This window comes from Lynx canadensis, chromosome B1 (genome assembly GCF_007474595.2).
Source record: "Lynx canadensis isolate LIC74 chromosome B1, mLynCan4.pri.v2, whole genome shotgun sequence".
NCBI classification, from domain to species: domain Eukaryota; kingdom Metazoa; phylum Chordata; class Mammalia; order Carnivora; family Felidae; genus Lynx; species Lynx canadensis.
The window spans coordinates 40,529,831-40,555,821 of record NC_044306.2 but is presented as its reverse complement, the minus strand read 5'-3'; the positions used below and the strand labels follow the sequence as shown (position 1 = coordinate 40,555,821).

Here is a 25,991-nt window from a genome sequence, read left to right as displayed (position 1 = left end):
TCCTTAATGTTAGGTATAGGAAATAGCCTAGGCTTAAATTGCTTCAGGTCAGTATGTGTCTTCTGATAAAGAAAATGAGAAACCTGAGCAGTTTCCATTTTCTAGTCTGTTCTGCTTCCTAAATCTTGTTCATTTCTATCTGGTAATTGCTGTTTTCAGAACTTGAATATGTGTTCAGTAGTCCTGGAACACTTATTAAGCATTAAATAAATCAAGAATATGGAAGGGTATACGTAGGGCTAAGAGACAATAGGAAATAACTGGCACACATGTTGTGCACTTGAACATTTAACTTAAAAGGACCAATACCACCAACAGTGAGCACTAATGTAAACTGTGGGCTTTGATGATGATGTTTCAATGTAGGTTCATCAGTTATAATAAAGGTAGTGTTGTGGTGGGGGATGTTGATAGTTGTGGAGGCTATGTGTGTGTGGGGGCTTGAGGGTATGCGGGAACTCCGTACTTAGCGATCAATTTTGCCATGAACCTGTAACTACTGTAAAAACTTATTTAAAGGGAAAAAATAAAAAGGAAAAAAACATGAAAAAAGTGTTCAACTTGACCAGTAATCAGAGTTGCAAATTAAAACAAGATGCTGTATGGTGTTATCAAACTATCAAATATAATATACAGTATGGATAAAGATGTGGAAAAAGACATACAGTTACTAATGATGGAAATCTTGGTTATTTACAGCTTTTCTGAAGGATAATTTGGCAGAATGTTGGCAAAATGCCTATCTCCTTTGTCTCAACAATTTTACTTTGAGGAATTTATCCTGAGGAAACCAGTAGAGATAGATGTATATAAGCATCATTCGTTCTGCACCTGTATGCCACGTATTCTCCTGGTGCTTCAGGTGAAGCAGTAAAAAGACAGGATCTCTGCTCTCATGGGGCTTATGTTCTAGAGCCGTGCTGTCTATCACAATAACCATGAGCTGCATTTGGCTAGTGAGCTCTTGAAGTGTGGCTAATGTGACTCAGGGATTGCATTTTTTCATTTTAATCATGTAAACTTAGATCGTCTCATGTGGCTGGTGGCTACCGTGTTGAACTATACAGTTCTAGAGCAGTGGTTCTCAGTGTGGTACGTAGACCAGCAGCAGCATCACTACCTGGGAACTTGTTAGAAATGCAACCTACTGGGGGAGCTGGCTGACTTAGTTGGTAGAGCGTGTCAGGGTTGTGAGTTCAAGCCCCACGTTAGATGTAGAGTTTACTTTAAAAAGAAGGAAGGAAGGAAGGAAGGAAGGAAGGAAGGAAGGAAGGAAGGAAGGAAGGAAGGGGAAAGTAAAGAAAGAAAGGAAGGGAGGGAGGGAGGGAGGAAGGAAGGAAGGAAGGAAGGAAGGAAGGAAAGAAAGAAAGAAGGGAAGGGGAGAGAAGGGAAGGGGAGAGAAGGGAAGAAATGCGACCTTTTAAGTCAGAAACTCTAGGGTGAGATTGGCTTTCTGTGTTTTACCGCATCCCCAAGGTGATGATAATGTGTATAAAAGCTTAAGAACCTCTGCTCTAGAGGAAATTCATGACATGGTTATATCAAGTTTGTGAACTATCTAAATGTTTACTTGTAGGGTATTTGTTAAGTAAATTATGATACATTCGTACAGTGATATACTATGCAGCCATTAAAGATACTGATGTTGTATTTATATATTGATATGGAGATTTGTTCATGATGTTTTTAAGTTAAAATACAAAGCAGTATGATTCTGTTTTTGTAAGAAAACTGTGTGTGTATGTGTGTGTGTGTATATATATATATATATATGCACATATATGCACATGTAACTCTGCTTATGTGTATAAGCAGAGAAGGCTATGTAGCAGATGTTAGGTGATGAGATTACAATTTTAATTTTCAGGGTGATGAAATTAGCAAGTGATTTTAATATTTTTCTTTTTGCAATTCGATTTCTCTTTTCTACAACAAAAATCAATTTAAAAAATAAGTCGTTTAGAATTGTTTTATTAGGACTTCTCTTTTGTCAGTCATTTAAGGATTTTGTTGGGAGAATATATTTTCACCATGACTCAATTTTCTGTGTCCTTGGTTTTAAAACTGGTCATGTGATGATCATTTTTTTTCATTTCCCATTTTTTACTTTATCTTTGAGTGATTTGGTAAGCATTATATTTATATGAGTTTTATATTTTTAATTTTCTATTAGCCTGGTGTAGGAACAAAAATTGCTGAAAAGATTGATGAATTTTTAGCGACTGGAAAATTGCGTAAGCTGGAAAAGGTAAAATTTTAACTTGTTTGCTTATTTGATTATAGTGTATGCTTTTTTTTTTTTTTTAGTGTTTTTTTATTTCAAGAGAAGGAGAGCAAGCACGAGTGGGGGAGGGACAGAGAGAGAGGGAGAGAGAAAATCCCAAGCAGACTCCATGCTATTAGCATATTAGCACTAATATTTAGTGCTAATTAGTATTAATTTAGTGCTATATTAGTGCTAATAGCACTCCATGCTATTAGAGTCCAATGCAGGGCTCAGTCTCACTATTTGTGAGATTATGACCTGAGCTGAAATCAAGATTTGGACACTTAATGGACTGAGCCACCAGGTGCCCCTCTAGTGTCTGTCTTTAGGGCAACTATCATATAGCATCATTGCAGGGTGATGTCATTCACCTGGTGAGATGGAAAGAAAAAGAGAGGAGTGGAGTTTATGGCTTTAAGTGGTCTATTTTTTTAATTTGAATATCGTTCCCCTAAAATCATAATTGTTCACTTATTTTATGTGTCCTTTATTTTTAAAAAATATGTTTTTTGGGGTGCCTGGGTGGCTGTCTTTGGGCATCTGACTTTGGCTCAGGTCATGATCTCGCAGTTCGTGAGTTCGAGCCCCACGTTGGGCTCTGTGCTGACAGCTCAGCCTGGAGCTTGCTTTGGATTCTGTGTCTCCCTGTCTCCCTCTCACTTCTCCCCCACTCATGTTCTGTTTCTCTCTTTCTCACAAAAATGTTTTTATTTTTAATATTTACTTATTTTTGAGAGAGAGACAGAGAAACAGAGCACAAGCAGGGGAGGGGCAGAGAGAGAGGAAGACACAGAATCCAAAGCAAGCTCCAGGCTCTGAGCTGTCAGCACAAAGCCCAACGCAGGGCTCAAAATCATGACTCGTGAGATCATCACCTGAGCCGAAGTTGGACACTTAACCAACTGAGCCACCCAGGTGCCCCTTTCTATATGTCCTTTAAGAGACTGTTAGCAGCTGTATTACAATTAGCTCCTCGTATCATTCAGAAGGTAGGTTATAAACTTTGATAAAAGATTGTTATATTTTAGAATTTCTATTCTTAAGCTCTTTAAAGCATTTTTATGATTTTATTTCACCCTGGTGATAGTAACTATACCACTTATGGTCTTTTATGAATAAGCCTTTTAAAAGTATTGGATAAATGAGAGATGAAATATCTTCATTTGCTTTGTTATTCATCTATAACCACTGAGGTTATTTGTGAATACTTTTGTATGGTTTTACAAACAAATGTAAATGGCTCCTCAGGTCTCTTAGCAGACTGGTATATTTCCAATAAGATCATTTGAGTCCTCAGAGCATTCCAAAATCATTATTAGACTTTTTTTTTTCTTAAAGATTCGGCAGGATGATACGAGTTCATCTATCAATTTCCTGACTCGAGTTAGTGGCATCGGGTAAGAAGTATTTTTTAAGTAGACACAGTAGTAGGGTTGGTTTTATTTTTTATGTAAGACAGAATAAGTATATTCTGTTTCCCTTCAAAACCTGTACCTTGCCATCTCTGTGTCTTTGTCCATATAGTTCACTCTTCCATATCTTATATGTGTGAGGCTGGTTCTTCAGGTACTACCTCTGCTTTCAAAGTCCATCCAAGGCAAGTGTTACCTCCTTCATAAAACCAGTTTGATTCCCCAGTCAGATATAATCTCCTTCTTCTAACCTCCACCTACACTTGCTCTGTGTACATCTTATCACTCCCTCCAGATTATGCCTCTTTTGCCTCTCTGAGCATGATATTTATCTTAAGCATTTAAACTTTTTTCCATAGCACCTAACATAGTACCTTATAAATTTGGGACAAGCATCCAAGCATTTTTTAATGAAGGAATCTCTATCTTAAAATTTGAGTTAGCACCAAAGGGGGCTTCTTTGACACTTCTTGACAACATAAAGATTAACATTAAAACATTAAGGTTGTGGGGCACTTGGCTGGCTCACTTGGTGGAGCATGTGACTCTTCATCTCAAGGTGTGAGTTTGAGCCCCACATTGGGTGTAGAGATTACTTAAAAAATAAAATATTTATTTATTTATTTAAATCCAAGTTAGTTAACAAAGTATAGTATTGGTTTCAGGAGTAGAACTCAGTGATTCATCACGTACATATAACACCCAGCACTCATCCCAAGTGCCCTCCTTAATGTCCATCACCCATTTAGCCCATTCCCCACCCACCTCCAGCAACCCTTAGTTTGTTCTCTGTCTTTAAGAGTTTCTTATGGTTTGCTTCCCTTTTTGTTTTTATCTTACTTTTCCTTCCCTTCCCCTATGTTAATATTGTGTTTCTTGAATTCCACAAGTGAAATCATATGGTATTTGTCTTTCTCTGCCTGACTTATTTCACTTAGCATAATACACTGTAGTTCCGGCCACATTTTTGCAAATGTCAAGATATGCCGGTCTTTAAAATCTAAGATCTTTTTGTTTGTTTGTTTTAATTTTTGTTTAACATTTATTTTTGAGAGAGAGACAGAGCATGAGTAGGGGAGGAGCAGAGAGGGAGACACAGAATCCAAAGCAGGCTCCAGGCTCTGAGCTGTCAGCACAGAACCTGACGCAAGGCTCAAACTCACAAACTGGGAGATCATGACCTGAGCTGAAGTTGGATGCTTACCCAACTGAGTCACCCAGGCTCCCCTAAAAACTAAAATCTTAAAAACAAACAAACAGGGGCGCCTGGGTGGCTCAATCGGTTAAGTGGCCGACTTCGGCTCAGGTCATGATCTCGCAGTCCATAAGTTCGAGCCCCGCATCAGGCTCTGTGCTGATAGCTCGGAGCCTGGAGCCTGCTACTGTTTCTGTGTCTCCCTCTCTCTCTGCCCCTCCCCTGTTCGCGCTCTGTCTCTCTCTGCCTTTCAAAAATGAATAAATGTTAAAAAAACAAAAAAACAAAAAAACCACTAAGGCTATACTGCTTTGCTTAAGTCGCATCTTTATGGAATGAGGCATTCTTTTAGATATGTGATTGTTCCTTTAAATAGCCACATTTTGATGAAAGTTATTGTAAAATATATTAAATTCTTAAACTTAATACTGAAAATGAACATGACTCCTCAGGGACTTCGGGCCTTTCTAAAGTATTAGAAGTTGTTCTAAAGAGCGTCTGTGTTATTATTATCTTCTTTTTCTAGGGAAAAACACTGAATATTGCAGGTGGGGTCACTGGCAAAGTCAGAATTAGAACCCATGTTTCCGGACTCCCAATTCAGTTCTACTTGTTATGTGCCATATTGCCTTTCTGCTATGAATATCTGTTTCTGTGTCTCTACAAATACTCTTTGTCATAAAATTTTAGTTTAAATACCATTTCAGAGACCTTCCTTTGCTACCCAATCTAAAGTAGGACCCAGCCACTCGTCACTTTTCCGTATTTTAATTCATTTACCTGATACTTTAAAAATTTGTTTATATACCTATTTATTTTCTCTGTCTCCCTACTGGAATGTAAGTAGGTAGGTAAGACCAAGGTGCTTATTTGTCTTATTCTTGCTGTATTTTCAGCACCTAGAAGAGTATCTGGCACATAATAGGCCCTCAGTTAATCGTTTGAATGAAAGAACTGTTTTCTTGTTTGTATGTCTGTCTGATGAATAAGGTATATGTGTACTATAGCACCTAGCTGCTTGGATGTCTGTTTCATATCTAGGTTCATGGTTGTCTTCCTAGATTGAGACTTCAGGAATTCTTCTCTTTGGATAAAATCACACCACATTTTAACAGGTCTTGTTTAGCTCCACAGTAACTCTTCATGTTTGACAAGAGAAGACATACTTGGTTATTTGTTATTAAGGGGTCCTGAGTTTCACTTGATATTTAGATAATGCTTTTCTTTTTTTGTAGCCCATCTGCTGCAAGGAAGTTTGTAGATGAAGGGATTAAAACATTAGAAGGTGAGTATGTACAATAGGTCACCAGTCCCAGGTCACGTATGCTCCTGAAGGATGGTTAATGCTCTAGCAAACTAGAACTTGAAAAACCTTTTCTCAACTAGTAAATAGGAATGGTAAGACTTTCATTTTAACTCTATAGCAGAGAGTAGATGTAAAGTAGAGCTTTTATTCCTATATTAAACTTGTTTAGGTTTATTACTCAGAAGAAGAGGAAATGGCTTCTTTATTTAAATGCTGTGATTTCATTTGTAGATTTTGAAACAATTTAAATTGCCTTTTGTTTCTCTAGTGAAATTTTAGACAACAGAATCCTACACATTCAGCCTTAAAAGCAAAATGATATACATGGAGAAAGATTCTGTAAGAGGCTTGCAATACTTACTGAAGGAATTTTTGATTTCAAAGAAGTGATAAAAATAGAGCCTAAATCAAGTAATTATAAACATAGTCCTTAAACCTAGTATAGTAATCCTTTGAATATAATTTATTTCTTCATACTTTTTAAAGGGTATATACTATATATAGATAGATTTATTACAGTATATTTATTATAGTATGCATGTAAAGTATACAGTATAGATTTATTACAGCATTTGGGGTTTACTATTTGTGGATTCAACTATCTGCAAGCAACCGAAATGGTTAGGTGGACAGGTTCTAGAGATGAACCTGGGTTTGAATCCATTCTCCACCACTTTATTAGAATGGATGATCATGGTGCTTTGGTTTCTTAGCTGCAAAATGCTATCATAATTTCTACCTCATATGATTTAAAGCAGTAATGTATGAAAAGCACTTAGTGCACAGTTCTTGGTATGTAGTAAGTACTTAAAAGTGGTAGCTGACTCTCAAGAGGCATGATTAATTAGTAATACTGCAAAGTTAAGAATTTGTGTGAGTCACATAGCAAGAGAATGAACTCTACTATATCTGCATCTCAGAGAGGGTTTGGGCTCTTCTGCCTGTGGCGTATTTGGTTTATCTGAGTGAAATATTGGTTAAAGGGGTCAAGAATTTGTTTTTAAACAGAAGTTGCATCCCTTGGGAGTGTCAGAGATCAGCTATAATGGTTTTTACAGTATTTCACAATTCACAGATATGTAATATAACTGTCAACATCTATATCCTTACATATTACAAATTCATTAGTTCCATTGCATTTTCAGTGTTTACTATGTACACAGAACTATGACCAATATTAAGTGATCCGTGTATTATAAAGATTTTTATTTTTCTCCATTTTGTATCTCCAGAGAGAATCTATGTTTGTGAATATAAGGGTGACTGTAGAAATTGCTTTGGAAGCATACTTATCTTGCTGTTTCTTTAACAAGGCTTACTCCTGTACTTATGCCCAGTGAAGGAACATCACTTCTAGATTTCAGATATGATGTGACAGCTTTTTAATCAAAATAATGAAGATAACACTTTTCCTTTCAACAGGATTTCAGCCACAGTGCCTATACAAGTTACTACTCAATAAATACTAGTTGAATGAAGGAGTAAATGAACAAATGGGCAATATAAACTAACGTAGTCCTAAAACATTCAGAAGTTGTGGCTATTGCTGCTATGAACCATAAATTAAGCAATATAGGTTCTTATAAGGCTGCTTTTTGCTATAGTCAGTGAAGTGTGGTATGATCCTGGCATGTTTAATCTATTATTCTGTGTAACTATAATTGAAATTTTGATTCAGTAAATAAAAATCATGAAATCAACTGTTAGATTTTACTACATTGATTTGAAGAAACTTTTATCTAGTTCTTAATATCAGAATTTTTTTATCTTTTCAAAGTCACTTCAGTGTATTTTCCTGGTAGTTCTTTGTAAAAAGGATCACTAAATTTAGCGACTTTTTTCCCAAGAATGTTTAAATTAGCACCTCAACTTTATATGTCTTCTATACAGATCTCAGGAAACATGAAGATAAGTTGAACCATCATCAGCGAATTGGGCTGAAGTAAGATAGCAAATTTTCTTTTATTTTGACACTTAAGATGTAAAAGTAAAATTTTTTTATAGCCATTCTTCTTCCATACACCATAATAATTCTTCAAACTTAGCTAAACACAATCATTTTTCTATTTCAGGAATACTAAGATTTGTTGCAGCTTTTGTAGAGAATATGCCTGTTTTCACACATCTTGTTATTGCCTTCTAGTTTGCTTTCTTGTGTTGAGTATTTCCCTCATGCTCTTGACTTCAGGGAGGAACTTCCTCTTAAAATACATAGGACTGAGTGCATCAGTCAGTTAGCAGGTGTTTATTTTGTGCTTAACTATTGTAGAAAGCATTGTGTCAGGTCTCGGGTAAGGTTATAAACAGGATCAGTGTAGCTCTTAAGAAGTTTAGAGTCTGCCCAAGAAGCTAGGACGTGAGTATGGAATGCTAAATTAAAAAAAGAAAAAGATAAAAACCCAAAGACCTAAATAATGGTGTAGGAATGTTGTATATCAGCATCAGTAATTATTTTGTGTGCTGGATACAATCTGGAATCCCTTTTGTAATGCATAGTACATAAGCAGGTATCACTTCCTGTCTTATGTAGTCTTGTTGGCAGGTTAGCCCTGTTGATGCCTCACCATAATCCTCTAAACTCACACTGCTCTTCTAAGACTCTGAGCCGGTCAGAAACCAGGATGGTGTAGTCCTCCCTTTCCTTGCATTTACTCAACAGAGATCTTCTGAAGAACTTGGTTGTTGTGAGAGGTGGTTTTGAGCAGGTGCTTTATCAGTTTTAGATGTTATTTCATACTGAGATATTTTTGTAACAGCTTTATTGAAATATAATTCAGATACCATACAATTCATCCTTTTATAAAGTATACAGTTCAGTGGTTTTTAGTATATCCATGGAATTGTGCAACCATAACGACAGTTGATTTTAGAACATCTTTGTTATATCCCAAAAAGAACCCATACCTATTGGCATTTACTCCCCATTTCTCTCTACCTGCCCCTCTCTCTCCACTCACCCCCCACCCCCACTATACCCCCACCCCCTCTTCTGACAACCATTAATATACTTTCTGTCAGTATAGATTTGCCTTTTCTGGTCGTTTCATATAAATGAAATCATACAGTATGTGATCTTTTGTGAATGCCTTCTTTCACATAGCATAATGTTATCTGGATTCATAGGATAATGTTTTAAAATATGATAATTTTGCAGGATTTAAGAGCAATAAACTGTAACCCCGTGACTTATACACAAAGTGGAGGGAGCAGTCCACTTTGGAAATCTACTAACTTCCTCTTGGTATAGGAAATGTGAAGTTTATTTAAATATATTTACTTACTCTTGGTATAGGAATGTGAAGTTTATTTAAAAGAAGTTTAGGGGGCGCCTGGGTGGCGCAGTCGGTTAAGCGTCCGACTTCAGCCAGGTCACGATCTCACGGTCCGTGAGTTCGAGCCCCGCGTCGGGCTCTGGGCTGATGGCTCAGAGCCTGGAGCCTGTTTCCGATTCTGTGTCTCCCTCTCTCTCTGCCCCTCACCCGTTCATGCTCTGTCTCTCTCTGTCCCAAAAATAAATAAACGTTGAAAAAAAAAAATTAAAAAAAAAAAAAATAAAAGAAGTTTAGATGGAGTATTTGGAATAGCATAAAGAATGACACTTAAAAATTTTAGTCTAAGTTAAGAAACAAACTTACCCTTACCCCCCATTTTTACTGTTATCTTCTTACTAAGTGCTAGTCTTGATTTTTGAATGATGTACTGGGATAAGGACACTTGATATGGTAGGCAGTTTATTTTTTAAGAAGATTTAAATTTCACAAAAATCGTTTGTCTACTTATTCTGTCTTTATAGATATTTTGAGGACTTTGAGAAAAGAATTCCTCGTGAAGAGATGTTACAAATGCAAGTAAGCGTGTGCTGAATTGTATTCTTTGATTAGAATTGACAATGTCACTTGTTGAAAAGCCATTTTTAGAATACTGACTTAATTTTTTTTCTATTAGGATATTGTACTAAATGAAGTTAAAAAAGTGGATTCTGAATACATTGCTACAGTCTGTGGCAGTTTCAGAAGAGGTAACATACTTCCTGATCTTAGGTTATTCATGCCTTGATATTATAATTGCCTAATGTATACCAAAAAAAATGGAACAAAGAGATGTAATTTGTGTTACTTTATAGATATACTAAGATCCAGTCGAGTATTATCTAAGTTTATTTGTTTATAGATAGGAATATGTATTAAAAATTAGAGAAGATTCATCCTTATTTTATTATAGGATGATATTTTAATGACTAGCTTTAACAAATTTTATAAAATAATTTTATATATATTAAGAGCCTAGGAGCAATTGACTACATGCTAGTAAAGCTGTGGGAAGGTGGTGGTGTGTTTTTTTTTTTAACTTTTTTTATTTTCTAAGTTTTCTGTAACGAATCTAAAAATACTGTCTCTGAAGCACTAGTTCCAAACCAGTTCTCACAACAACCAGGTCCTTCAGATGATCTCATTCTATGTGAATGTGAGCAAAGTGGGAACCAAGAGAATCCTGGTTTCTTACTGGCTCAGAATATGGAAGGGTAATATAAATTTTAAAATATTAACTTTAAAAATTGTAATACCAAAACTTGATTTAAAACTTTTGGAATAGTTATCTGACTGAATCCCTGGCCACCTTTGGAGTATTGCTTAAGCAGTAGGTAATGAGCTACCTACAAATTCTCAGGGTAGCTGCTTTAAGAATCTGGAGCTGGGAGAGGAAAGTGCCACATCAATAATTGTTGACAAGTAGAAAGAACATGGGACTGGGACCAAAAGACTTGGGCCCTGAGGCCAAATCTACTGTCTGTCTCTTCACATCCCCTTTTCCATATTTGCAAAATGAGAGGATTAAAGTTAACCAGTTGTTTGAGTTTTTCTGTGCATCAGAAATACCTAGAAAGTTTAAAAAGAAAAGTACACATTGTTGTACCCTGCTACAAACCTATTAAATAAGAATCTTTTTAGGTGGGGCCTTAGAATCTGTATTTTCAGAACACAGACTTGGATACACAGCAGGCCAAATGCATGCTCAGTTGAAGATGACAGCCTTTCTGGATTTCAGTATTTCTATTTTAGTTTTGCTTTTATTGAGTAGATCATATGGTTGCATGCTTTAATATAAAAAAGGTATACACTAAGAAGTTTCCCTTCTACCCTGTCCTAGTTCACTCTTTCCACTCCCTCCCACCACTGTCCCATTAATGACCACTTTCCTGTGTGTTCTTTCAGTGGTTTTACAAGTAAATATAAATGAATGTGAATATATATCCTTTTTTCCCGTTTTGTTTTTTTATTTATTTAAAATCTTTTTGTTATTGAAGTATAGTTGACATACAATGTTATATTAGTTTCAGGTGTACAACATAGTGGTGACAATTCTGTACACTACACGGTGCTCACCACAATAAGTGTAGTTACCATCTCTCACCATACAATGTTAATACAATACTGACTGTGTTAACTATGCTGTACTTTTCATCTCCATGACTTCTTTTATGACTGGAAATTTTTACTTCCTAATCGCTTTCACCTATTTTATCCATCCCCCCACTTAGCCCTACCTCTGGCAGCTACCAGTTCTCTGTATTTATAAGTCTGTTTCTGTGTTGTTTGCAGTTTGTTTTGTTTTTTAGATTCCACATATAAATGAATCATATGGTATTTATCTTTCTCTGACTTATTTCACTTAGCATAATACTCTCTAGGTCCATCCATACTGTCAAAAATGACAAGATCTCATTCTTTTTTAGGACTGAGTAACATTCCATTGTGTACTCATACCACATTGTCTTTACCTAATGAATACACTTTCTTGCTGTCCTCCTCCCCCTTTCTTTCACAAAAGTAACATAGTATATACACGGTATGTACCTTGCTTCTTAATAAAAACATATCTTGGAGATCTTTTCCACATCAGTATATAGAGAGCATGTTTATTCTTTTTTATTTTTTTTTTTTAACATTTATTTATTATTGAGAGACAGACACAGTGTGTGAGCGGGGGAGGGTCAGAGAGAGGGGAAGACACAGAATCCAAAGCAGGCTCTAGGCTCTGAGCTATTAGCAGAGAGCCAGGTGCGGGGCTCTAACTCATAACCCATGAGATCAGGACCTGAGCCGAAGTTGGACGCTTAACCAACCAACTGACCCACCCAGGCAACCCTGTTCTTTTTTATAGCTTCATAACATTTGGTTATGTCGGTGTTTCATACTTTATTTATTTGGTCCTTTGTTAATAGACTCTTGGGTTATTTCCCTTTTTATGCTAAAGTAATTGTTTTGTTTTTTAAATGGATAGAGTAATACATTTTGGGTAGTAGGTTGATGGTAAAAGACACAACTTTTAAGAGAAATGAGAAGAAAAGAAGACAAAATTTTCTTTCTTAAAATAGCTTCCTTGAATGTCCTGGAAACAGCACACAATGAGTCTAGTCTTCTTTATGTTTAAATATCTGGTTCAAGATTATTGATGCATAAAGTGGTGGTCCAGAGACACTGCCATATCTTCAGTGACCAAAAGTATGTTTTGCATATATTGTACTTACAAAAATGCAAAGAAAGGAGATAAACAGTATTATTTTATGCCAACTGTGCGGCAGGCACTATTCTAGATGCTTTTACATATTATTCTTAGTTGTACAATGGCCAATAGAGTAGTTTTTAGTAGTTTATAGACAGAGAAACTGAGGTCTAAAGGAATATACAGTCCACATTTGTAATATTGAAACAAAAGACATTTAAAATGAAAATCCATTGAAAGGAACACAAACTTTTATAGTTTTATAATAAAAGAAAGTATAAATAACTGTATGTAACCTTTCTAAAGTTATGTGGTTGTAGAGTGGGGGTCAAAATAAAAACCTAAGTCATTATAAAGTGCTATATTCTTATCCATGATACATAATAGTAATTTTTACTAATATTCATTAAATGAATTGAGTCGTGAGAGTTGAAATGGATTTTCTGATTAGCCTTTACAGAGTTAGAACATATTGTTTAACTTGAGGTTTTTAGATATATAGTGTTCATAGTTGTATTTTAAAGCTTTTTTCATAATGAGGATTTACTAATTAACATATAGTTGTTTTCAGGTATACAATATAATGGTTCAACTATTCTGTGCATTACTCAGTGCTCATCATGATAAGTACTCTTAATCCCCTTCACCTATTTCATCCATCCCCTCACCTACCTCACCTCACCTCTGGGAACCACCAGTTTGTTCTCTATATTTAAGAGTCTGTTTTTAGGTTTGTCTCATTTTTTCTTTGTTCATGTGTTTGGTTTCTTAAATTCCACACATGAGTGAAATTGTATGGTATTTGTCTTTCTCTGACTGACTTATTTCACTTAGCATAATACACTCTACATCCATCCATATTGTCACAAATGGCAAGATTCATTCTTTTTTTTATGCTGAATAATATTCCATTGTATATATAGACCACATCTTCTTTTTATTTTTATTTTATTTTATTTCTTTATAAAATTTTTTTAAATTTTTTTAAAATTTAAATAAAACATTTATTTATTATTGAGAGACAGAGCATGAGCATGAGCATGGGGGAGGGGGTGGCAGAGAGGAGGAGACACAGAATCCGAAACAGGCTCCAGGCTCTGAGCTGTCAGCACAGAGCCTGATGCGGGGCTTCAACCCACAAACCGGGAGATCATGACCTGAGCCAAAGTCGGATGCTTAACCAACTGAGCCACCCAAGTGCCCCGACCACATCTTCTTTTTAAAAAAAATTTTTTTAACGTTTATTATTGAGAGACAGAGAGACACAGAGCGTGAGCAGGGGAAGGGTAGAGAGAGGGGGAGACACAGAATCTGAAGTAGGCTCCAGGCTCTGAGCTGTCAGCACAGTGCCTGATGCAGGGCTCGAACTCACGAACTGTGAGACCATGACCTGAGTCAAAAGTCAGTCGCCTAACCAACTAAGCCACCCAGGTGCCCCAGAAATTTAAATTGTTTTTTTTTTTTTTACATTTATTCATTTTTGAGAGACAGAGAGAGACAGATCACAAGTGGAGGAGGGGCAGAGAGAGAGGAAGACACAGAATCTGAAGCAAGTTCCAGGCTCTAAGCTGTCAGTACAGAGCCTGATATGGGGCTCGAACCTACAAACCGCGAGATCATGACCTGAGCCGAAGTCGGACGCTTAACCAACTGAGCCACCCGGGCGCCCCTAGACCACATCTTCTTTATCTATTCATCTATCAGTGAACACTTGGGTCATCTATTGCTGGACACTTCATTGCTTCCATGTCTTAGCTATTGTAAATAATGTTGCAGTAAACATAGGGGTGCATGTATGTTTTTGAAGTAGTATCTTTATTTTCTTTGGGTAAATACCTATTAGTGGAATTACTGGATCATATGGTAATTTGATTTTTAATTTTTTGAGAAACATCTATACTGTCTTCCACAGTGGCTACACCAGTTTACATTCCTACCAACAGTACATGAGGGTTCCTTTTTCTCCACATCCTCGCCAACACTGTTTTTTGTGTTTTTGATTTTAGCCATTCTGACAGGTGTGAGGTGATAATCTCATTGTTCTTTTGATTTTAGTTTCCCTGATGATGAGTGATGATGAGCATCTTTTCATGTGTCTGTTGGCCATCTGTATATCTTTTTTGGAAAAAAGTCTTTCAATATTGTTTTTATTCATTATTGAGTATTTAGGTGCATTTTGTTTTAATTTTTTGTTTTTAACATTTATTTATTTTTGAGAGAGAGACAGAGCACAGGTGGGGGAGAGGCAGAGATGGAGGGAGACACAGAATCCGAAGCAGGCTCCAGGCTCCCAGCTGTCAGCACAGAGCCTGACGCAGGGCTTGAACTCACGAACCGTGAGATCATGACCTGAGCTGAAGTCAGACACTTAACTGACTGAGCTACCCAGGTGCCCCTAGGTGCATTTTTAGTACATTAAACTCACCAACTGTATGTAATGCACATTTAATGCCAATCACTGTTGTTATCCCAGATTCTGCAGTTTGTATTAGTATACCTGAACAGTTGGACAGAAAATTGAAATCTTTTAACTAATTCTGAATATGAAGTGCAGTGAAATATAGTTAGTCTACAAGAAGTAAAGCTCCTCAGTGTGACATCACTTTGGTTTTGTTTTTGCCTGCTAATTTATAAATTCACATAGGGAATTCCATACATATTTTTTGTTATCGTAGGTGCAGAGTCCAGTGGTGACATGGATGTCCTTCTCACCCATCCAAGCTTTACCTCTGAATCAACTAAACAGGTACTGCAGAATTTATAGTCAAATATGCTGTCTTACACAACAGTAAATATCATTTTCTTTTTTTTTTTTTTGAGAGAGAGAGCATGTGTGTGTGTGCAAGCAGGGGAGGGGCAGAGGGAGGAGAGAGAGAATCTCAAGCAGGCTCCACACCCAGTGCAGAGCCCAGCATGGGTGTCGATCTCACACCTGTGAGATCATGACCTGAACTGAGATGAAGAGTTGGACACTTAACCGACTGAGCCCCACAGGCACTCCTAAATAATCATTTTCTAAATGATAGTTGGATATTTCAGAATGAATTTTTGCTTTAATCTTTTTGAAAAGTCAGTTGAAGTGCTCTGTACTGATTGACATCTGTGAAAGGCAAAGTAAGTGGTTGAAAGGGATACACAATAGTGTTTTTCTGCAAGGAACTGGGGGTGGGGGGGACAGTCTAATTTTCAAAAAAGAAACTTAGTACAACATTTCCAGAATTATTTATTGCCTATCATGGATATTTTAGAAATATCCACTGTAATATTCAGGTTTTCATTAAGAGAATATTTTCTACTAAAAAATGTTATATTAAGAAACTTGATCCCTGTTAGAAAAACCCATGAAGGCAAAACATTTTTGTTTTTGGAATATATTCTTTTTTTAAAAAAAATTATTTAATGTTTGTTTATTTTTGAGAGAGAAAGACAGAACATGAGAGGCAGAGGGGCAGAGAGAGAAGGAGACACAGAATCCAAAGCAGGCTCCAGGCTCTGAGCTGTCAGCACAGGGCTTGAACTCACAGAGTGTGAGATCATGACCTGAGTTGAAGTCAGACGCTTAACTGACTGAGCCACCCAGGTGCCCTTGGAATATATACCTTTTAAAGATGAAGCAGCTAACTTTTTGATTTAATGAAACAGACGAACCCAAATGATGTTTGGGAGTATCAATGATATTGGTGAAAAATGATGGTTTCTAAAAATATGTTTCATTTGATAAATGAGTTTTGTGTTAGAAGAAGAAAGTACTTAAAGGAAAGCTAGGCATTTCTCCATAGATAATTAGAAAACTCGTCTTAAAAAATGTTTTCTGGCTATAAAAGAGTAATTATTTTTCTTTTTTCCTATTTATGTTTCTATAGCCAAAGCTGTTACATCGTGTTGTGGAGCAGTTACAGAAGGTCCATTTTATTACAGATACTCTGTCAAAAGGTGAAACCAAGTTCATGGTAAGTACTTGTTTGAGTTAACACTACTGAACAAAAATCTTGGAAACTGTTCAGTAACCATTCTGAGTGTGTGACTCTCAGTATTGTTAGTATTAGAGTCAACAAATAGGATATCCATGAGAGTTTAGAGAAGAATTAATAAGATGCTAATCTCAGAATATTTTAGTAAAGACTTTTGTTTTAAATTCTCCACTTGTAACTAATCTGAGCTACTGGAATACATAATTAGGCATAATCCGCTTTTATTAAAATTTCTATAATGACTTCAATGCATCATAAGTTTTTCTCTAAAATAGCAAATGTTCTCATATTCTCAGACTTGGAATTCTTCAGTAAGTGAGATTAGAATTGTCTGAAGAGTATTAATCTATTACAACACCAAAGAAAGAGAAGAAATTAGGGCATGTGATACAAACATGTTATGCAGCATGATAAGCAGAGGAGTTAATAGAGATTTTCACGGTGAAACCCATCATGATGAATTGTTAAAATCCTGTAGAGTTCCAGGCAATTAAACTTTGAAGATTCAAGACAAATGGCAAATGAATTAAGAAGAGGTTAATAAATATCTCTGTGTAAAAAACCGACAGGAACGCAAGTAGAAATCTAGGACTAAAGTAATAAAGGGTTACCTTTGTTCTGCTGCTCACTTAAATACATACCTTGAAACTCCTTTTTTCCGTGTCCCCTTTTCCCAAGTCATATGCCTGAAATGGAAAGAGATTGTGCTTTTGGGGAGCGGAAATGCTAATACTAGAAAGAGTCTCATTGCATAATTTGACAGTGGTTTTAGCCAAAAGTAGGATAAGATGGTTGAGATAGATCATTGAAACATCGTGTCCTTCAAAAAGTAGAACAGTGCTCGCCAGGGACCTGTGGGGAAGGGGAATATGGAGTTAGTATTTAACAGACCTAGAGTTTCAGTTGGGGAACGTGAAGAAGTTCTGGAGGCGGATGGTGGTGATAGTTATACAACAGTGTGAATATACTTAATGCTATAGAACTTCAAACTTAAAAATGGTTAAAATGGTAAACTTTATGTTGTGTATATTTAATCAGACAGACAGAAAATCATGTCATTAAATTCAACAGGATGATTTTATTGGGCTATGAAACTATTGCCAAAGTTGGTCACATTTTATAATGTTTCAAAAGAACTTTGGGAAAGGTAAAAATAAAATTCTAGTCAAATCTTTAGGAATTAAATCTATGAGCTGTTCTCCCAAATCTGTTTGATTTGGAGCTTTTACTCTATGCCCAGAAATATAGACATGTGAGATGTTATTAAAAATAGGGTTTATATATGCTCTAGGAACATCCCTTTTAAATTGAAATTGATTATATTCACCAGAATGAATCTGCGTAAAAAATAAATCTGTGTAAAATAATCTTACATTTAAAGAGCATTCAATCAGATAAAATCCTAAAAATAACATGTGGTAGACAAGTTGAATTTTTTTTTTCATTGTAGGAAAGTGTCCTGGTATACCTGGGGATATTCTGGGGACCCCTTCTGGCCTAACTCTCTACCTCCTCTAGTCATCTCTGTGAAAGGCCCTAGGACTTCAACTGGGGAAGCACACCTGCTCTTTTCAGAGTTAGCGACCAGGAAGGTGTTTATGCAATGCAATAGCAGGAACATTTTTTTTGCAGTCTGAACAGTATTCTGCTGTGCTCAAACAGAGATCCAGAAGCAACACCAACAGAGGCTAGTAATCCAGCTAGCAAGAATACAAAGAAAAATTATAAACTGGTGGGCTGGGTATAACCTAAAAAGGAAAGGTGGGTAGCCACGTGTATGTAAACATAAAGCGTTGCTGGCAGTGGTGGAATTGGGTTACCCCAGTAAGTGCTCATAGAAGAGAAGACCTTTGTCTGTCAGCCAAATTCCAGTGACTGCTACAAACCAGGCTGGTTCAGACCTTATTGCACATGTGATGCTTGAAAGACTAGGGCCACTCACCAATCCTAGGACAAGGCTGGAAACCTTCACTCCATCTTGCCTTCCCATTCTCTCAGTCATAGTCCTAACAGCATGTATATAGTTATTGTCAAAAAGAGAATTCCCCAAATCTATTTTCCAAAAGAAAACAGGTGAACATAATAATAAAGTTGGTTTTTTGTTTGTTTTTATAGTTTGAGCAAGAAACTGAGGTCTTTGTGTTGTGACATAGGAATCCATCTAGTGGATGGTTTGTGTATAAAGTTTGGATTCTGTACATGTAGCTCATATATTCTCTGAAGCTTAAAAAAAATGCCATGTGTGAGCCTGCTGTTTGACATTTATAATTGGTATGTGGTAGGATGAGGAGCAATCCAGGTTAGCTTTCAAGTCAATTTATTGTGGAGGCAATAAGGGGTAATTGGTACCTTATTGCAAAGAAAAGGGTGTGTGTTGGTATGTTGCATTGTGGAGGAATATACAGAAGCTCTAAAATCTTATTCTGGCTCCGTGACTAATGGATCGTGTGACATTAGGCAAGTTGCTTTACCTCTGTAAGGCCTTAATATTTTTACCTATAAAATGATGCACTTGTGCTGTGTCAAATGACAGTTATACAGATCAAATTAAGTAACATACATGGACACTGAAGGGTTTGTACAACTATCTTCATAGAGTGAATCTTCAAAAGAGTAGTACAAAGTGTTACACTAATATAGTATGATGTGATATAATATAGATACAGTATTTCTGTTTGGAAACAGATCAGTAGAGGAGAGCGATCTGATAGGGATTAAATTGGGAAACAAAAAGAGGGACAGAAAGTGAGAGAGGATGGTGATATGAGAGAACAAAACAGGGAGAATGAGTGCCAATAGGATGAGAAAGGTGTGTTCAGTCAGTTCAACAAATATACATTAAGCATCTACCACTTTTCAGTACATCTCCTGGGATGTATCTGAATTTCAGGAGAATTTATAGTTGGAACGATGTGGGAAGGGAGTGATGGTTTACATGACCATAATAGGGGCACCTGGGTGTCTCGGTTAAGCGTCAGGTCATGATCTCACAGTTCATGGATTCAAGCCCCATGTCGGGCTCTGTACTGACAACTCAGAGGCTGGAGCCTGCTTCAGATTCTGTGTCTCCCTGTCTGTCTGCCCGCCACCACTCACACTCTGTCTCTTTCTCAAAACTAAATAAACATTAAAAAAATAAATTAAAAAAAAAACACCATGACCATAATAAAGAGGTAAATCATGTGTTAGGTTAAGATAATAAGTACTATTTTAAAAAAAAGAAAAGGAGGGTATGGGGAGATGGGCATGTGGGAAACAGCATTGAATAGGATGGTCAGAAGCAGCCCCTTTGAGAAGAGGAGACTTGAAAGAGGACTTGAGGTAAGGGAGTCAGCCAAGCAGAGAGCTCGGCAGGAGTCAGAGCAGTTACCCTGAGTGCATGAGCTTCAGCAAAGATAGTCAAAGAAGCTGAGATCTTTTAAGTTTCTGAAAGGAAATTGGCTGAAAAACAAAGTCACCTTAGAAAATGGAATAAACCTGGGTGCCTGGCTGGCACAGTCTTTAGAGCATGTGACTCTTGATCTCAGGGTCATGAGTTCAAGCCCTATGTTGGCGCAGTCGGTTAAACGTCCGACTTCAGCCAGGTCACGATCTCGCGGTCTGTGAGTTCGAGCCCCACGTCAGACTCTGGGCTGATGGCTCAGAGCCTGGAGCCTGCTTCCGATTCTGTGTCTCCCTCTCTCTCTGCCCCTCCCCCGTTCATGCTCTGTCTCTCTCTGTCCCAAAAATAAATAAACGTTGAAAAAAAAAAAAAACTTAAAAAAAAAAAAAACAACAACATGGGAATGCAAGCTGGTGCAGCCACTCTGGAAAACAGTATGGAGGTTCCTCAAAAAAACTAAAAATAGAACTGCCCTACGACCCAGCAATTGCACTACTAGATGTTTATCCAAGGGATACAGGTGTGCTGTTGTCGAACGTTTATACCAGCACTATCAACAATAGCCAAAGTTAATGTCAATAGATGGATGAATGGATAAAGAAGATGTGTATATATATTGAATAATATATTGTATATAGTAATATATGAATATATTATTCAATATATGAATATACATTCATATATTCATATAATATATGAATATGAATATATGAATAATATATTCAATAATATATTCAATAATATATGTATATATATATATATATATATACAATGAAGTATTATTTGGCAGTCAAAAAGAATGAAATCTTGCCATTTACAACTACATGTATGGAACTAGAGGGTATTATGCTAAGTGATATTAGTCAGAGAAAGACAAATATTATATGACTTCACTTACATGAGGACTTTAAGAGACAAAACAGATGAACATAAGGGAAACAAAAATAATATAAAAACAGGGAGGGGGACAAAACAGAAGAGACTCATAAATATGGAGAACAAACTGAGGGTTGTTGGAGGGGTTGTGGGAGGGGGGATGGGCTAAATGGGTAAAGAGCATTAAGGAATCTACCCCTAAAATCATTGTTGTACTATATGCTAACTAATTTGGATGTAAATTTAAAAAAAAAATTAAATTAAAAATAAATAACCAAAAAAACAAAACAAATAAAAACAACAGCAAAGTGAAATAAACTATTCTCATTCCATATACAGTTGATTTCAAAATCTCTTGTTTCTGTAACAACTGACTAAATAATTTTAAAGATATGACCATTCATGTCTTTTTCAAGTTCTCTTCAAAGCATGAATTCCTTTATTTTTTTTTTTTAACATTTTTATTTATTTTTGGGACAGAAAGAGAGCATGAATGGGGGAGGGGCAGGGAGAGAGGGAGACACAGAATCGGAAACAGGCTCCAGGCTCTGAGCCATCAGCCCAGAGCCTGACGCGGGGCTCGAACTCCCGGACCGCGAGATCGTGACCTGGCTGAAGTCGGACGCTTAACCGACTGCGCCACCCAGGCGCCCCAAGCATGAATTCCTTTAAACTAATAGTCACCAAGCCTCAGGAAAGCCAGGGTTAATATTCCAGATCTTCTTGTAAAGCCATGATCTTTAGATAATTGAGTTATTCTTCCTGTGAATAAAATGACATTTGGAAGAAAAAAAAAAATTTCTCCTGCATTTAGATGCCTGTTTGCTTTATATAATGACTACCATTCAGATTTTAGCATTTTGTGCAAGTTTGGCCTGGGATGATTTCCTGTGAAATATCTACTATAAGGATTCAAGGGACAATAGAAGATCCCTTGAGTCCCCTGGGGAAATGAAAGAGGCTTTATTTCAGACGACTAGGCATGAAGCTACCCAACTGAAATGCCAAACAAAACTAATCCACTCAATCTAATAAAGAATTTACAGTAATACAGAGAAATTCTTTAACATTAGCACTTCAGAAAAAGTGCAGGAAATAAAATGAGCCTTTGAGGAAAGGAACAAAGCCATTAGATGAAATCCTATTACTGATGTGACAAACCGCAAGATCATTGCCTGTGGCACCCAAACATCCATATCCGCAAGGTAATACCTCATGGTAATTCCAGATGGAAAGCATTGCTGATCCATTTGAAGGTTCAGTTAGAACTTGCTAATGTCTAAGAAGGTAGCTTTCATATTTTGAAGATAAACAGGTTTCATTTAATCTTTCAGCCATAGGAACAGCGAAAGAAAATACCCATTTTAGATTCTAGATTGTAATTTGTCCGTGTTACTGAGTGAAAAAGTATATAGCTTTTAGTGACATGTATACTTAGTCAACTGTTCTTTAGGACCAGAAGCCTGCCACATGTGTACTTTTCTTAGAATGTGACATTTGAAACATTTAATTTGAAATTTCTGATGTTTGTAGCTCTTTTTACATATTTATGGGTTGTTCCCCAGTCCAGAATTTTGGTCCATTTTTCTAGAAAAGGAAAAGATTACTAAATAGACTTTGATAACGTTTGTCTAAAAACTGTAGAGGTATAATGAAAACTCACCTGTAGAGGAGGAAAATGATCCTCTAACTTTCTTTTAAATTTTTCTTATTTTTCATCTGTCTTTTCTAATTTCTGGGAGGTTTCCTCAGTTTTAAATTCTACTTCTGCTATCATATTTTAAATTTTGTTGAAACCTTTTCCTTAAGCGTTCTGTTTTCTGTGGTATTCTGCCCCTACTTCATGGATGGAATATTTTCTGTAATCTGAGAATACTACTCATAGCTCTTTGTGTTCTCCCCGAATAGTGATTGTTTCTTCCAAATTGCTTTTATCTGTTTTGGTCTGTGTCTTTCATGTTTGATGCTTTCCCTGGTTAGCTTCTCGTTTAGAATCCTATGAAGGCCAAATCCTCATACCTAGAATCTTTGCCTGCTGTTCCATGTACTTCTTTATTTGCCACAAAGTATAATAGGAAAGTAGCAATAGACAGCACATAGAAAATCCAACTAAAAGTGCTTAAAATTCTTTTTTTTTTTAAGGTTTATTTATTTTTGACAGAGAGAGACAGAGTGTGAGTGGGGGAGGGGCAGAGAGAGAAAGAGAGAGACAGAATCCGAAGCAGGCTCCAGGCTCTGAGCTGTCAACACAGAGCCCGACGTGAGGCTCGAACCCAGGGACCACGAGATCATGACCTGAGCTGAAGTCGGTAGCTTAACCAACTGAGCCATCCAGGCATCCCTAAAAGTGCTGAGAATTCTAAAACTGCTTGCACTTAAAGCAGAAACCTCACATTTAACATCATAATACTGAAATTAAGCCTGAAGTTTGAAAACGTCTTTAAGCATTCTTTGAAATATCCATTTTAGGGTGTTTGCCAGCTTCCCAGTAAAAATGATGAAAAGGAGTATCCACACAGGAGAATTGATATAAGGTATTACTCAAAATTTGTTGCTGACCTATTAAATTTTCCCTTCTTTTCTCTTTCCTTTGTCTTCTGTATATCTTGGAATTCATATAAATGTCTAGAACCCCTTTTCATTCCGAAGGGCTGTATGTTCCTGCTATAGACAGTGTGCAGCCTGAAAATATGTAAAGAATAACGACTGTCTACAGAATCTAATCTATTTTCCCTAGATTTGCATCTCACCATGATGCCTTCCACAACTCAAAAGTAGTTTCCTGCCGGAGGAACGTTGGTTGTAATAAGTGATACTGCTTTTCGTTTCTCCACACCGCTTGCCAGAGCATAGTTTACTGAAACCTAGACTAACTGCAACGTCGGAGGAATTTGAACAGTCTACCTAATGATAGTCTCCTCCTTAGGTTATTAAACCACAAACACTTATTTTAGGTGTTTTGTGCCTTATTGATTATAAGAGTCCTATTTTTGCTAGATTTGAAATGTGTGGTCAAAGATTTGTTTATTTATTTATTTTAGGTTGATACCCAAGGATCAGTATTACTGTGGTGTTCTCTATTTCACTGGGAGTGATATTTTCAATAAGAATATGAGAGCTCATGCCCTAGAAAAGGGCTTCACAATCAATGAATACACAATCCGTCCCTTGGGAGTCACTGGTGGGTATTTGTGTGTGCATTAGAGATAATCCCAGTCATCTGGAGAGAAAGTTATTTTCAGATATATTTTGGTTTAGCAACTTTGGTTTCTCAAAAAAGCCTTTAAGTAATTATGCCAGTTAATTGTAGTTTCTTTGTATTATGAGTCCCTCAGGCAACAAAAGGGTCTTTAATCCATACATGCTATCAAGCCCTCATTTGAAGCCCATGATGGCCAAAGTTATTTCTAGCTCTATTAGAATGTATTAATGTGATGGTCAGCAAAAAAAAAAAATCTTACTGGTTTAAAGTGGGTTTGTTTGTTTTTAATGTATCTCCGAGACTTCTGAAGTACCCAGGTATCATTGCTTTTAGTATCAGGCCAAGCTTGGTAGCTTTGGCCACTTGTCTTTTAAAGTTTAAAGAGTTGGGGCACCTGGCTGGCTCAGTCGGTAGAGCATGCAACTCTTGATGTCAGGGTCGTGAGTTCATACCCCACATTGGGCGTAGAGCTTACTTTAAAAAAGATTTTTAAATAACAAAAGAAGTTTAGGGGCACCTGGCTGGTTCAGTCAGTGGAGTGTGCAATTCTTACTCAGAGTTGTGGGTTCGAGCTACATGTTGGATATAGAGAGTAATCAAAAATAAAATTAATAAATGAAAAGTTTAAAGAGTAAGAATTGCTTAATCTGTACTTGTTGATATCTCACCACTGTGTGGTTTACTATTCTCTACTAGGAAAATGAAGATTTTTGTCATTTTGTCCTCAAAGTATAAAATAGAACTTTCTTCCCTGGTAGACAAGGGCAGTGCTTCTCGCGTGTAAATATGCGTATGAGCCACATTGGGACCTCATTAAATGAAGACTCTAATAGGGGGGCCCAAGATTCTGCATTTCTAGTAAGCTTCCAGGTGATTCCCGTACTGCTAGTCCAGAGACCACATTTTAAGCTGCAAAGGAAACTAGAGTATTTCATATGATACATGGGAGCTCTAGTGGAGATCCAGCAGAGAAGGAAATCATGAATTAGGATCATTTCAGTGGCTCCAGTTGGGATGCTCAGGTTACTTTTGTAGGATGATTAGTATATGTGACAAAGCTCAAACACAAGCCATGTGGGAGGATGGAGGGTGGGGCAGTCAATATCATTTTTTGGTGACTTGGTTACCATTTTCTTTTTCTTCTGAAAGTGAGCCCCATACAGCTGTCTTCCTTGCACCCTCATAACCAAATTCCAAAACTGGCTTGTAGGTAAGTTTCTTTTCTCTGTACTTTTAGGAGTTGCTGGAGAGCCTCTGCCAGTGGATAGTGAGAAAGACATCTTTGACTACATCCAGTGGAAATACCGAGAACCCAAGGATCGAAGTGAATGAGGCCTGTTCTTCCCAGACACAGCTCAACTCAACAGGAGTCTTAATTTATTTCTTAACCTTTGCTATGTAAGGGTCTTTGGTGTTTTTAAGTGATTATTTCTTCTTCATGCTTTAGCTTGCACTGTAGTCAATAAAGCCTCTCTTACTATTATCAGAGAATCTTATTTTGATTTTATTAGGAAATAGCATATCATGTTAACATGTGCGATCACACTTTACTAAGGATTTCGTGGAAAGAATGAAGAGATGAGATGTTAGCAGTGTTCAATGGGAATTTTTATTTTCCCATTTTTTTTGCCCTTATGCTGTATAAGCCACATTACCCTACCACCTTCCCCTCCTATTTACTAATTACAATTACTCAGGATACACCAGAGACTGGTCACTGGAAGATGGTTCAGTGTTTTTTAGAAATTAGGGACCTTCATAAATGTAATTATTTTCTTCGGTTGGCTTGGCCCCCACATTCAATTTTGTCGTATATACTTAAGACCTAAGTATAGGTTTATCTCTTAAATCTGAAATCGGTTGTAATTCATCAGAAA

The 25,991-nt window shown here is 36.8% G+C and overlaps 1 protein-coding gene across 2 annotated transcripts in view; it reads left to right on the top strand.

Annotated features, from left to right (window-relative positions):
- POLB (DNA polymerase beta) overlaps window positions 1–25,605 on the top strand; it is a 30,497-nt gene extending 4,892 nt beyond the window's left edge. Inside the window, exons 4-14 of one of the 2 annotated variants that reach the window (XM_030312540.2) lie at window positions 2,174–2,248; window positions 3,605–3,663; window positions 6,109–6,158; window positions 8,070–8,121; window positions 9,973–10,027; window positions 10,125–10,197; window positions 15,359–15,429; window positions 16,547–16,633; window positions 23,382–23,446; window positions 23,954–24,093; window positions 25,352–25,605. In XM_030312540.2, coding sequence (XP_030168400.1) covers window positions 2,174–2,248; window positions 3,605–3,663; window positions 6,109–6,158; window positions 8,070–8,121; window positions 9,973–10,027; window positions 10,125–10,197; window positions 15,359–15,429; window positions 16,547–16,633; window positions 23,382–23,446; window positions 23,954–24,093; window positions 25,352–25,446 — 822 coding nt within the window. In that variant the 3' untranslated portion in view covers window positions 25,447–25,605. The remainder of the gene's footprint in view (window positions 1–2,173; window positions 2,249–3,604; window positions 3,664–6,108; window positions 6,159–8,069; window positions 8,122–9,972; window positions 10,028–10,124; window positions 10,198–15,358; window positions 15,430–16,546; window positions 16,634–23,381; window positions 23,447–23,953; window positions 24,094–25,351) is intronic. The other variant, XM_030312541.1, reaches the window with a different exon arrangement.
- The last annotated feature ends 386 nt before the right edge of the window (window positions 25,606–25,991 follow it).